The sequence below is a fragment of the Fulmarus glacialis genome, unplaced genomic scaffold, assembly GCF_000690835.1.
Source record: "Fulmarus glacialis isolate BGI_N327 unplaced genomic scaffold, ASM69083v1 scaffold1820, whole genome shotgun sequence".
Lineage (NCBI taxonomy): Eukaryota > Metazoa > Chordata > Aves > Procellariiformes > Procellariidae > Fulmarus > Fulmarus glacialis.
The window spans coordinates 23,501-36,866 of record NW_009186876.1 but is presented as its reverse complement, the minus strand read 5'-3'; the positions used below and the strand labels follow the sequence as shown (position 1 = coordinate 36,866).

At 37.8% G+C, this 13,366-nt stretch overlaps 1 protein-coding gene across 1 annotated transcript in view; it reads right to left on the bottom strand.

Annotated features, from left to right (window-relative positions):
• The window catches only part of COG5 (component of oligomeric golgi complex 5), a gene marked incomplete at its 5' end in the record, with an annotated part of 68,633 nt that overhangs the window by 34,246 nt on the left and 21,021 nt on the right, over positions 1 to 13,366 (bottom strand). The window contains one exon of the mRNA XM_009572851.1: positions 12,307 to 12,406. Coding sequence (XP_009571146.1) covers positions 12,307 to 12,406 — 100 coding nt within the window. The remainder of the gene's footprint in view (positions 1 to 12,306; positions 12,407 to 13,366) is intronic.

Genomic DNA, 13,366 nt, shown 5'->3' with positions numbered 1-13,366 from the left:
ATATGTTCAACCAAATCCATTTCTGAATCATAGCATTTAATTTGGTATGAAATAACTTAGAGTGCGCACTATAACAGAATACTGTAAGGTTTGTTCAATCTTGCTTTTTTTCTACCTGCTAGCAAAATTCCATGCTAGATCTAAAGAAGTCTTTTAACCACTTTCCCAGCAAGATAAAATGAAGTACATAGTACTCTCAAAACCAGCCTTTTATGCTTGGATGATTTTTTCTGGAGTTTAGCCAGTATCTCTTAAAAAAAAAAAAAAAAATCACACATTTGTTATGTGAGTCATGATCTCACCACCAAAAGACAACATGAGAATGAACAAAATGTTTCACGAAGTTATTTTTTAATGCAACTTTCTCCTCTAGATTTTTAATTCAATTTTTAAAAGTTTAAATGCTTTTTTAAGTGACTTATCAGCTGGACATTTCCAAGTATTCTCGGACAAATATAAGTAGCTTCCTAATGACTGTTTTAACAAAACTCTTCTGATCTTTCCATCAAAAAAAAAAAACCAAAAACCTTAGCTGACTTCTGATTATTTTTAAATTAGACCAATTGCCATCTTTAGCTTTTCTTACTGTACAGTGAAACAGTAACTATTCTGAAATTATTTTAGTATATAATAGCCTCCCACATATTCTATTTAAACAGCTATTAATGAATTCCTTTAATGTGACAAATATTGAATTCATATTTTTGGGTTCTCTCATTTAAATAGCATAGATACAAGTTTTTCAATGACAGTAGCACCATGTCTTCAAGGTACTGGTATAATACAATTAATTCATGTATCTCAAAAAGAAGTGGGGAAAATATAATCTTTCTCATTACTTTCACCACTGTAACCAACCCATTATTTACAGAAAATCTTTCCCAAAGTGTCATTTCACTACTGTTCTTGATGATTTGTGAGCTTATTACTTTTCATACTTCCATCCAAAGTTCACAATATTTGACATTCAGACAGGAGGACTAGATACGTTTCCCTGGAACTGTCAGACAAATCTCATTGTTGGAATATGTCCTGAATAATGATTCACCGCAAATGAAAGCTCACAATTCAATATAACACCATCTAATACGAGACATGGATTAATTCTTATAAGATCACATAATAAAAAAGGCAATCAGAAATTCACTTTATGTCATTACAATGAGAATTCATCATGCTTTTCAATTCAAAACCATCACAGGCCTCATAAATTTGCTGGAGTTTAAATCTGGTGCTAAAATTCCAGTGCATGAACAGTATTTTCCCTTCACTGGAAGAATTTGATTCCAGAAAATCTTTTCTCTCTCCCTCTCCACCCTGTTCTCCCCTACTTCATTGAATTATTCAGCTAGTTAAATTTAGCTATGTCAGGTAAAAGGATGGATGGACAAAAAACCAACAACGCAGATACCCCAAACCACATAGTTATGTCAGTAAACATCAGTAAACATCCTAATGGAGATGCAGCTCATGCCCGTTTTCTTGCTACTATAGCATATTTCATTTGGGGAACTTGTATAAATTAAATGAGCAAAACAATGCTTTTCGTTGGTGTAAGGTACATTCTCCTTAGGAATACATATGACTAAAGCCAACCCAACAAATGCTTTCCTCCATAAATGAGGTCTTAATTTTTTTCACTTCCCTAAGAAGGAACCAGAATTATAGCCCTCCTAGATCAACATCTTTCTTTCTTGCAACACGTTACGGACATTTTTCCTTGCCACTAGGCAGATGGGCATAATCATTGGAGAACTTGTTTAGCTCAGCCCCTCTCTGCCTTCTCCTAGTCAACCACTAAGTATAGACCGAAAGGTTCAGAAAAAATTCCTATCTCCATGAATACTCAAAGAAAACTAAGAACCAATCCTTCTTATTCAACTGTTTTATCATTGCAATATTTGAACTTTTAAATCCCATCTTCCTTTGCATTTCTGCTTTTCTTAACAATTTCACTGATTGAGCCAAGCCGTTTCAATATAGTCTCTGGATCAGTTATAATACATTTAGCCTTTTAGATTCTGGACAAAAATATGCCATTCATATTGCTTATCATCTAAATAACCCACTGAAAACAGCTCATTTAAATCTTCATTCCCCTGATCAAGCATGACAGACACTTTTTCTTCTACAAATGACATTACGAAAATTCCTTGTAAAGATGCTGTCTCTTTCTCAGCTCGGATTTTAAGCTGAATTAATTGTTGTTCTTCTATTCCACCTGGCATTCTAGCATTTTCTTTCCTCATTCTCTTCATTGCAACAAGGTTTACAAATCAAGGAGAGGCATTAATAAATTAGAGATTGTTTTTAAACAGTAAAAATAAGAACTGAGATCAGAGCACATTTAATTGTAATCTCGGGAAGAGAGATCCTGGAAGATCTGTGAAGCCATGGCATGATTGAATTACACTTTCAAAACTACACCACCAAAACCAAACAGCAGACTATTTTCTATTGCATCATATATCAGATGCACCATAAACCCACAAAGAAAGAAATCATGAAAAAAATCAAGACTCATCTGCCACAATATCACAAACAGTTATGATGATGGGATGGATGTGCAGAAAGTTGAGACCAATTTTAAACCTCAGTAATTACAAACTAGTTTTTAAACATACTCAAAGGAAAGGATCAGCTTTTTTGCAGAAAATTTGAAAGACAAAAATAAATTTTCTGGAGTGAGAAGAATATGGTCTGTTTTCTCACAGTCTGCCTCTTTAAACTAAAAAAATCTCCCAAATAATCTATTCCAACCCATTCTAAATGGCTAACTAGTGGACTGGAGATATTTAGTAGGGAGATATTAATTCTGAATATCCACTAAAAGTGGAAAACTGAGAAGATCATTATGGGTAACTGCAAAAGATTAAGCCACCCGAGCAGCATACACAACAGTAGCTGAGGATGTAAGTAAAGCAGAATTTGGAATCTTGCACTTGCAAATCACAAGTTCAAATATAAACTGGATTGAAGGACGATGAGAGAGGAATTGTTTGTCTCAGTTTCAGTCCTAGTGGAAAGTGGGCATTTATTAAAATCTTTGTAATGTGTATCACGGACTGACAATCTTATTTGAAGCCTCAGGAAGGAGACCTGTGATTGAAAAGGTCTGAGGGAAGAGAAATTCATCTTTAAAAAAATATTCCTATGGAGTAGAGACACAGCACAATGGCAGGATAATGCACTGACCCATACAAGTTTTGTGGGCAATACTGAAAATGATTTAAGAACAACTGCAGCAGAGCTGACTTTCCATTATATATATATTGATGCTAATCTTATGTAATGCATTTGGTGCTGATCAGCATTACAAAGATCAGTGCTCTAAAAATATCTGAACGTGACAGATAGATAGATGCTCCTCAGCCTGTATCTCCATCCATTACATTCACTAAAAATAGGATATTAAATTACAGAAGGGTTGGTTGCACTGGCATCCAAAAGGGTGTCATCGGAGTTGGCTCAAAGAAATACTTGGCTACCTGAGGAAAGTGCTGAACTCCTGAAAAGAGTTAATATCCAAGAGTTTTCTTGCACCCATCCAGCAGTATTTGGAATTGCCAACTAGCCACAATGCCACAGACAACTGTGCTCTTTTCAAGGACTAAAACTCTGGTAGAACCACCAAATGCTATTTGAAAATAAGTCAAGTATGGCTGACAAGCATTACAGATAGAAAAACATGTTTAGGAAAGCATAAGCCTATCTTTTGAAGCTCTGGCAATCTAAGAAAATCTTAAGACCAAAAGTAATGTTACTATAGAAGAAATCAGCATCTCCTAACTTTTGCCTTAGAGATTTATTTACATCAGAACTAAGAAAGTATGAATTCCAGATGCAAGAAGAAAATTACCCCAATCTGTCAGCATTTTAAGCTTCCTCTTGAACAGATTTTGCATGTCGCTCTTGTTCAGTCTCATTCACATATGGCTACACCCATAGCAGTAAATTAAACAGTGCCAGGAAAGGTTCCTGGATCTGCCACGTGATCATCTGTACCGCTAAACTGTTAGGACAGTCATTAGCAAGTTTTTGGCCTGGACCAACAACTACTTTCCCAAATAATCTCCAGCCACGGCTCAGGATAGGCAACATTGCAGAGAGTATCCCTGAAAGGGCACTGGCAGGCAGCCACGTATTTTGGGGAAGAGGAGCCCTTACCAGCCGTGAGGCAGGCTGTCCTGCGCCAGCTGGCCACAGTGCCCAGGAACGTTCGCAGGCACCTTTCGCTGACTAGTATAGACGTTACTGTTACGTCCCATGTTGGAGACTGAGAGAGTTCACAGCTAGGATGGCAAATTAAGTCCTGAGTGTCAGTCATAAACCTTTACTGACCTTGTACTCTCAACTGAGAGAGGCAGACATTAACATAAACATCAGGGTGACAGTGTGGAGCAATTTAATACACAGCCTTTCTGCAGCAAAAACAGACACGTTTTGCTGATCCTTGAAGTGAAGCCAACACTAATCAGAACAAGCCTCAATGATAAAAATTTGCCTTCAATCAGATGAGACCAAGCTCATTACTTACTTACATTTACTGTTCTGAGGACAGTTATATGTTTTTCTTTCCACATCCGTACTCTGTTTCAGAAGCAAACCCAGACCATGTGGGGACAAGCAGTGAGTGATCAGAATATATCAGCATTTGACTCTGAAGGAGGGGTTTGAAACAACAATGAATTGTTACGTTTTTCTACTTCTTGTGCTCTTTTTTGGTATTTACTTTCTTAAACAATAACGCACTAAAAACGTCTGTCATCAAGTACATGTTACTCATCATTAAGACAGATAATAATACTTCACAATAACAGAGTCCCAGTTACACAATTTAGTACCAGTTAACTGAAAAGTAGATCTCAGTAAACGCTCAGAACAAATGAAGTTTAGAAATAATATATATTAGTTTTATTCATAGAATTTTTATGTCAGAGTCACTTTATATTTAAACATTAATCCAATTAAATATTCAGAATTGTTTTACAACATCGAATCATAGAATCATTAAGGTTGGAAAAGACCTCTAAGATCATCAAGTCCAACCATCAACCCCACACCACCATGCCCACTAAACCATGTCCCTAAGTGCCTCATCTACACGTCTTTTAAATACTTCCAGGGATGGTGACTCCACCACTTCCCTGGGCAGCCTGTTCCAAGGCCTGACCACTCTTTCAGTAAAGAAAGTTTTCCTAATGTCCAATCTAAACCTGCATTGACGCAACTTGAGGCCATTTCCTCTCGTTCTATTGCTTGTTACTTGGGAGAAGAGACCAACCCCCACCTCACTACAACCTCCTTTCAGGCAGCTGTAGAGCGCGATGAGGTCTCCCCTCAGCCTCCTCTTCTCCAGGCTAAACAGCCCCAGTTCCCTCAGCCACTCCTCAGAAGACTTGTGCTCCAGACCTTTCACCAGCTTTGCTGCCCTTCTCTGGACACGCTCCAGCACCTCAGTGTCCTTCTTGTAGTGAGGGGCCCAAAACTGAACACAGGATTTGAGGTGCGGCCTCACCAGGGCCGAGTACAGGGGCACGATCACCTCCCTACTCCTGCTGGCCACACTATTTCTGATACAGGCCAGGATGCCATTGGCCTTCTTGGCCACCTGGGCACACTGCCGGCTCATGTTCAGCTGGCTGTCAATCAGCACCCCCAGGTCCTTTTCCTCTGGGCAGCTTTCCAGCCACTCTTCCCCAAGCCTGTAGCGTTGCATGGGGTTGTTGTGGCTGAAGTGCAGGACCCGGCACTTGGCCTTTTTGAAAGGCATCTGGGATCCAGTTTCACCATTGCATTGAAAAACGGTATCAGGCTAAATCAAAGCTCCCCAGTTATTTCCCAAGAACCTTTCTGTACTTGGATGAGTACCCACATATTACTGCTCATATTACTGCTCTAGTATCTGCGACTGGTGCACGTTCTAAAACCATGTATACCAATACATAACTCAGATATTTATTTAAGTAAATGTAAATTAATCTCAATATACTACTGAGATCCAGGATAGTGAAAAAGAGGCTGCCTACTCTCTATCACAGATATCAGCTGATGCTGACTTTTCCCTCAAAACAATTCCCAGAATCTAAAAACTTCATTCACCAAAGAAAATCCATACAAATTTCTTTTGTGTCCCAAGTGTACAGTGGTCCACTGCTTTTTAGCTCAGAACAGCAAGTTCTCTCTCATTTTGGCATGTCTGGTACCAGAGGTCTTCAATATGTGAATCAATGTCCCGCCCTCTGAGGATATGGGATAACTATTTGAAACTTGGTGCGAGGACTCTAATTTTTGAGGCACTTATGTCTTCTCTTTAATCTTTAATCTCAAAATTCACTTCTATTACTGGGTCTTTAGCATTTTAACTTTGAAATATATAAAATACACCAAGTGTCACCTTGTGTTTTCTTAAGAAGTTCGGGTAAGAATTCTTCAAAACGCCAGGAAGGACTGTGCTCTCTGTACAATGTTAAAAATTTCCAAGTGGCTTGTAACTAGGCAAACCTGGTAATCAGAAAATCCCACAGCCATTGCCCAGGGTAAAATCCTGATGAGAAGCCAAGCCTCTGCCATGAGCTGTGGGCAAAGGATAGATTAGTAGCTCTCCCAGAGCACTGCCCACAGCCTGTATTTTGGGCCTCCACCTCATTCATCAGCTTTTGTAAGATGTATGACACAAGTCCAACCACATTTAGTTAAGGGAATAAAAAACACGACTCAAATTCTCTATTTCCTTCCTCCCTCATTACACCCACTCTCCTTCTCCATCTTCTGAGTGCTTCCTCTTTATGATTGCTTAGAAGTCTGACAGTGGGCAAGATCTCCATTGTATCATCTGCCTGCAGCCTCTTGTCTGTTGGAAAGATCCCTTCTATTAGGCAAATTTTTCTGAAACATATTACTCCATAAAATACAATATTCCATATTTAGGAACCGCCCCAATTACAGGCAATCATAGCTCCCACTGATTTTAGCCTTATTTACCCTAACCTTAGGATAAATCTGCGTACTGTAACATGGCCATGCAGATTCTTGCCTTGTCTGTACTTCAAGCAGACACGAACTTGCTCTGCTTGTGCTCCAGGCTGAATGAGAGTGTTGCACTCAGCAAGGTGCCAAGGCTGAGCTGGTCACCCTGGCTTGGAGTGGAGCTAAAATGTGCCCCGCCATCTGGGAGCACAGCAGAGTGAATTTGTATTTGCCTAAATCATGTAATCATACCATTACATATCCACATACAAAAATGTTTTTTAAGATAGTTTGATCCACCAGAAGTTGCCAGCATAATCACCCCCACCTGCTCTGAAAAGCAAGAGGGCAACCTGATTTTTACAATCCTGCCTCTGCAAATTACTATTTGCTTGTTTATTGGCCAAAAGATACCAGGCCACTTTGTCTCTGACAGTGATGCCTTATGGTGGGAGGAGGCAGCAAGACACAGCCTCCACAAGACAAGACAGGAAGGATTGCTGTGGGACTCTGATTGCAATTAATAAAGATAGTCTGACAGGATGACTGTAACTCTAGGGAGGAAACTAGTAGAGGTCTCCAGGTTCAAAAAGTAGGAGAATCGCATCTTCTCTAAACAACTGCATTTTCACGTTTGCAGCACAACACATTTAATCTATGTGCACTTGGTGGGTGTGTTAGTGTATTTCAATCCACCCACATGCCAAGCTGAACAGAAATAGCACAAAAGTAAGAGAACATACAGTACTTACATTTCTACTCACAATACATGAGGTAACTGAAATCATCACTCTAAAAGCAGAAAGAAAGCAACAAACCCCCCCAAAATAAATATTGTTTGAAATAGTCCTGTGCTGGGAAGGGAATAGACCAGATAACCAAATAGGGCTCTTCCGTCTTCAATCTCTGTAAGGACAATGGATCTTGCAATTTATTTTTCTGCTTGTTGGCAAAAGCACACATCTTGTAAACTTTCAGAGCTTTTAACCCTCAAAGTTTCATGATTTCTCTCTGCATGACATCCAGTTCTAAGTATCAGAAAGAGAAATAGCTCTATCAACAGGCAAACCAAAACATAATGATTGCAAAGTTGCAACAAAGAGATTTTTAATTATGAGAGAAATCACAACATTTCAAATACATTTAAAATTCAGCTCAGCAAATGACAAAATTACAGGTAATCAACTGGGGAAATACAGTTTTGTCTCACTTCCAATCAACAGGTGACTATCATTTTCATTTTTATATACATAAATGAGAAATATGATTTAAAGTAGCATATGAACAAAATCAAACATGAATTTAAAAGACTTCTGCAATCAACCAGGCACCTTTTCCAAAAATGGACAGCCAAAATCTGTTCGCTTCTTATTATGGAAGATTACTGCAGAGTATTACCCTAGAGCAGTGGTCTTCAAAGTGGGGTGTATGCACCACAGGGGTTATGCAAGACAACCCACTGGAGTGCAGGAAGAAAATATCAGAACTTCAATAGTACATCTATATATACATATAATGGGGTTGCATGCTCAAAAGGTTTTTACTGATAGGGATGCATGACCAAAAAAGTTGAGAGACCACTGCCCTAGAAGATCCTGCCATGCAATTACTGCTGCCATGTCAAAGGCATCTAATGAAGATGTTGGTGAGATATAAGCTCTCTTTTACATCCTAACTATCAGTTATACAAATGGGTAAAAATTTCTCTAGGAGGCAGATTTGTGAGCTCCTATCTTTTGTTAAGCAGCATGGATTTTCAAACCCCAAAATTACTCAACTTTTTCTTTGTTTTCAGGAAATGCAATTTACTGGTTTCTCACTGATTGCTTCCCTCCACTGTACTTACTGTCAGCATTTGATGAAAGAGCTAATTTTCCTTATGTGGTTAAACAAGAGCACAACATGTTACATGTGTCAATCAACACAGGTAACTTAAGGTATTTGCAAATGGGAACGGATGACCCCTCTGGAAAATTCTTAAACCAAGGAGAAAAGTTAGTGTTCTTTTTCATCTTGGCTACCTCACTTGTATGAAAAAGTGGCTAGTGAACAAAATCTGGCTCAGTAAGCAGCCATTATGTTAAAAAGCAAGGAATGGATTACAATATGCAAATGCAGAAGAGGAAAATTTTGCTCTTATCCAAAATACGATGATCAGATTTGTTAATCTCTCTTCCAATCTGGAATGAGAAGGATGTAGAAATGGTGACTAAACGGAAATCCTGCAGTGTCTGTAATCATTACGAAGATGTTTGGGCTGCCTGATTTAGGGAAAATGTGAGTAAGAGACAAAATAATAATGGCACGGAGAAAATATACCAAGCACCCTTCCTCAGCATCACCTAACAAAACACAGGATGGGTGGTGAAGTTGAAAAGTAATACTCTTAATTTAACAGAAATATTTTTTTAAATTTAGTGCAATGTATAATTATCCCTTCAAACTCTGTATAGTAAGAACATCTGCAATTACACTGAGTGAAATTAGGACAGTAATTCTGAATGCTTCATGGCATACAGCAACCACATCAAGCATCAGCAAAGGGTTAGCTAAAGATTCACCCAGCAGAATATATCTACCTACCGCTCACAGAGGGTTATTTATATCTTCTCTGAAATCATTTGAAGTGGTTAATACAAGAATAGGTCTCAGGCACAGCAACAGCTAGTTCTTGGTGTGGGGAAAGCTGAAAACCAAAAGCCAGCAGTGTATGAAGTCACAAGTAACACAACCAAATGTTTTGGATTTACAGGAAGAGGCCATCTTTTCTTACTTGTTTTCGCTTTCGTACTATATGTACAGATTGCTAGATGCTGCTTTTACTCATAGGTAAAATTTTGAGTCTTGAATAACATTTTTCTTGTTATTTATCCTATCTAAAGCTAACTGGAGAAACAGCAATGAAATCTTTGTGAACTGCAATTCCTTTTTTTGTAAACTGAGTAAATAAAACCCCTGACATCAGAATGTCTCAACATTTTTAGGACCGCACATTTCAGTTTTTCACCATTCAAATCTACCTGCAATATTACAACAACATTAAAAAAAAAAATTTTCAAGTAACTCTTAAAAGCCTCCCCCCCCCTCCCCCCCCAATCTTCCTTCACTGAGAATTCTGAGATTCTTTTGTTTACTTTTAATTTGGAAGATAACTCAATTGTGAATTCCTCCAGGAAATTAAATTTCCACCTTTAGCATTGCTCTACTACAGCTACCAGAAATTAAGCACCTGAGCGGAAATGTTACATGGTCACCTTTCTCAGCTTTACAAAGCTAGTGGTGGAGACCGGATCGCAAGATTGAATGAAGATTGCGTTCTTGGCTACACTACTAAAACATAATGAAATAGTGCTGTCTGACATAACTCCTGTTCTATACATGGTACGCATTTCAGGCTCAACCCGTCTGCCCAAAAACAGGTACAAAAAAAAGTTAAGATGTTCTAGATTATATCCGCAGGGCTGGCAAGCATGGCACAGGACAAGTGGGAGAGCCAAGCCCCTCTGGAGAATCAGCTGGAGGCTAAGCGTGCTATTTTAGCACTTTAAAGATAGCACTACATACCTATGCCTTGGCTACTGTGTTGAGCCCTTCCAGTTTTTAATTCTGTAATGTGTATCAGTAAGAAAAGAAAAAAAAGTAAATAAATGTAGCTGTGCAATACATAGTTGATATTGTTTTATAATTTGCAGGTATATTCTTGAAGGACATTCATGTTCATTCTGCCAGTTTGACTAATCCTGTCACTCAGTTTTTCAAAGTTTCAGGTTTTATTTTCAGTTGTCAAACTGAAGAAGTTCAAGGGCTCCCTCTTTACTCCTGCATTCTTTTAATTTAAGGTCAGCTAATAAAAAGCCACAAATCATATACTTGTAAGCTTAATCGTACATATCCTTTTTTTCAAGATTTCTTAAGAATTTGCCAGCTGGCTAATCACAAAACGATGTATGCTTTCAAACAAGCTGCTGGCCACATTCAAACTCTAACAGAGATGATGAGCACAACAGATCCTGGTGCTTTCACAGTTAGAGCTGATATGTCTTTTTTTTCCAATTGAATGCCACTATTTGACACTCCATGATAAATAGAGACACAAGTGTAATATTTTTTACTCATGATGACTCTTGCAACCTATTAAAAATCCTGATTCCTCTCACGAGCAAATTTCACTCTGAAATTATGAAGCCATGATTCGATGTCTTTAAAGGAAGACCCAACTTAAGCACTATGCTCTAAATATATAGCAAAATAATGTAAACACATGTTTATTTTAAAATTTTAAATATTCTTTATGGCCTTCATGACTGCCTCACCTACGTTCCTCTTCCATACACTAGTTTGCAAACTTTCAATACAATTCATCCAGCAGATATGGTAAACAAGGTATGTGTGATTGAATTTGAGTTTTTTTAAAGCTATTCAGAGACAGCAGGTGTCTACAAGGTAAACAGAATCCATACTAACTTAATTGCTGGAATGTTTTGTAGCCAGTTGTTCCAAAAAATTGTTAGCAAGTATCTCACTTTAAATGAACCATACCGTAAATTAATGTCACCGGAGTCTGAGTACGCTTTCAGATTTAATGTTATTTAAGTGAAAATCTTGTTTACAAATACAAGTAGTTAGTCATTTCTTGTGGGTCTGCATATTGCAAAAGTTAATTTTCATCTCTTCATAAGAAAAGCATTAAAATGTCAGCAACAGACTTCACGAGAAAATTGTTGATCTTAAAAATTATTTTTTCATATGACAACGACATTCACTGTACTATCCATTAGCTTTTTGGGGATCCTTACCCAAAGGATAAGGCTTTGGGGATCCTTCCTCTATTCAGTTTAACACTAGATAACAGTGCATGGCAAATGACTGGAAGCATTTGACAAACGCAAACAAATCAAGGGTCAGTTAAATATACAGCAAATAATAAATATATGGAAATATATTTATTTTGTTGTAAATAGTGAAAAAATATATTTGAATAGTCCAGATTTTAATACCACAAAGATGATGTATCATGTAACTGATGGAAAATCAAATGTTGGTAAACATTAAACTGAATTGAATTGTCTTAATTTTACTTAACGACAACTACAATTCTGATTTTTTAAAATTAATATGGCAAATTCAATTTGGAGTTATACAGAAAAATTTTACTGCTATCAATAGACTCTGTTTATCTGAAGGCAGAATTTAACTGAAAATGTTTCCAAATACAATGGAAAGCCAATTTGAAGGTTTTGTCTATCTAGATTGCTTTACTGTTATGTTGTAAATCTACAAAAACCAGAACATTGTACATAGAAAAACATAAGGTTTTAGAAATTTAAAATTACTTACAAGCTGCTCAGACTTTACACCATAGAGCTGAATGGTCTTTGCCACATTTTTTGCCACAGCTAAACTCAGGTCTGGATCAACAGCAGCCACATTTAGCTCACTGGAAGCAAAGATTACAAATCTTAAGTAAATAGTGCTGTACTTAATTGATAAAGAATTAACTACGAATACGTAGTTACGTGGCATGTCAATTTAGAGAGAGTAACACATACAACCAAGTCTTTCTAAGTATCGTAATTCAGTTTACAATTTAACAAGTCATTTGGGAATTTTATGTGCAGTGTTCCTATTCTAGTGAAAATGAGCAAAGTTTAGGAATGACACTTCAGTATGAAATCACTATTAGTAAGCCATTCAAAAATATTGACTGCAATTAACTACATTCAAGCTTTGGCAGCAGCCTTCAAACATTACAGGTGAATACACAGTCATTCAACTCTGGAATTACATGAGCTGTGCAGAAATACCCAGGGGATGCCTTAGCTTGACACAACTAATAAGCTGGGTTTTAGGCAATCCTTTATAGTAACAGAGGCCCCAAAGGAATGACAGGGAACAAACAGAAGAAGGAAAAGACTTCTAAATCACTTCCAGTATTTCTTGGTGTCCTGGTTTCAGCTGGGATAGAGTTACATTTCTTCCTAGTGCTGTGTTTTGGATTTAGTATGAGAAGAATGTTGATAGCAACAACTGAAAACATCAGTGTGTTAAGTACCCTGCTAGTCAAGGACATTCAGCTTAAAAAAAAAAAAAAAAGCGTTGGGAGGGAGCACAGCCAGGACAGCTAGCCCAGCTGGCCAGCGGGGTATTCCATACCATGTGACATCATGCTCAGTATATGAATGGTAGGCATGATCCAGGAAGTACCAATCGCTACTTGGTTATCGGTCAGCGTGGGTGGTGAGCAGTTGCATTCTGTATCACTCATTTTGTATATTCTATCATTATCATTATTATTTTCCCTTTTCTGTTCTATTAAACTGTCTTTATCTCAACCCACGAGATTTTCTCACTCTTATCCTTCCGATTCTCTCCCCGTCCCCCTGCGGGGTGAGGGGGG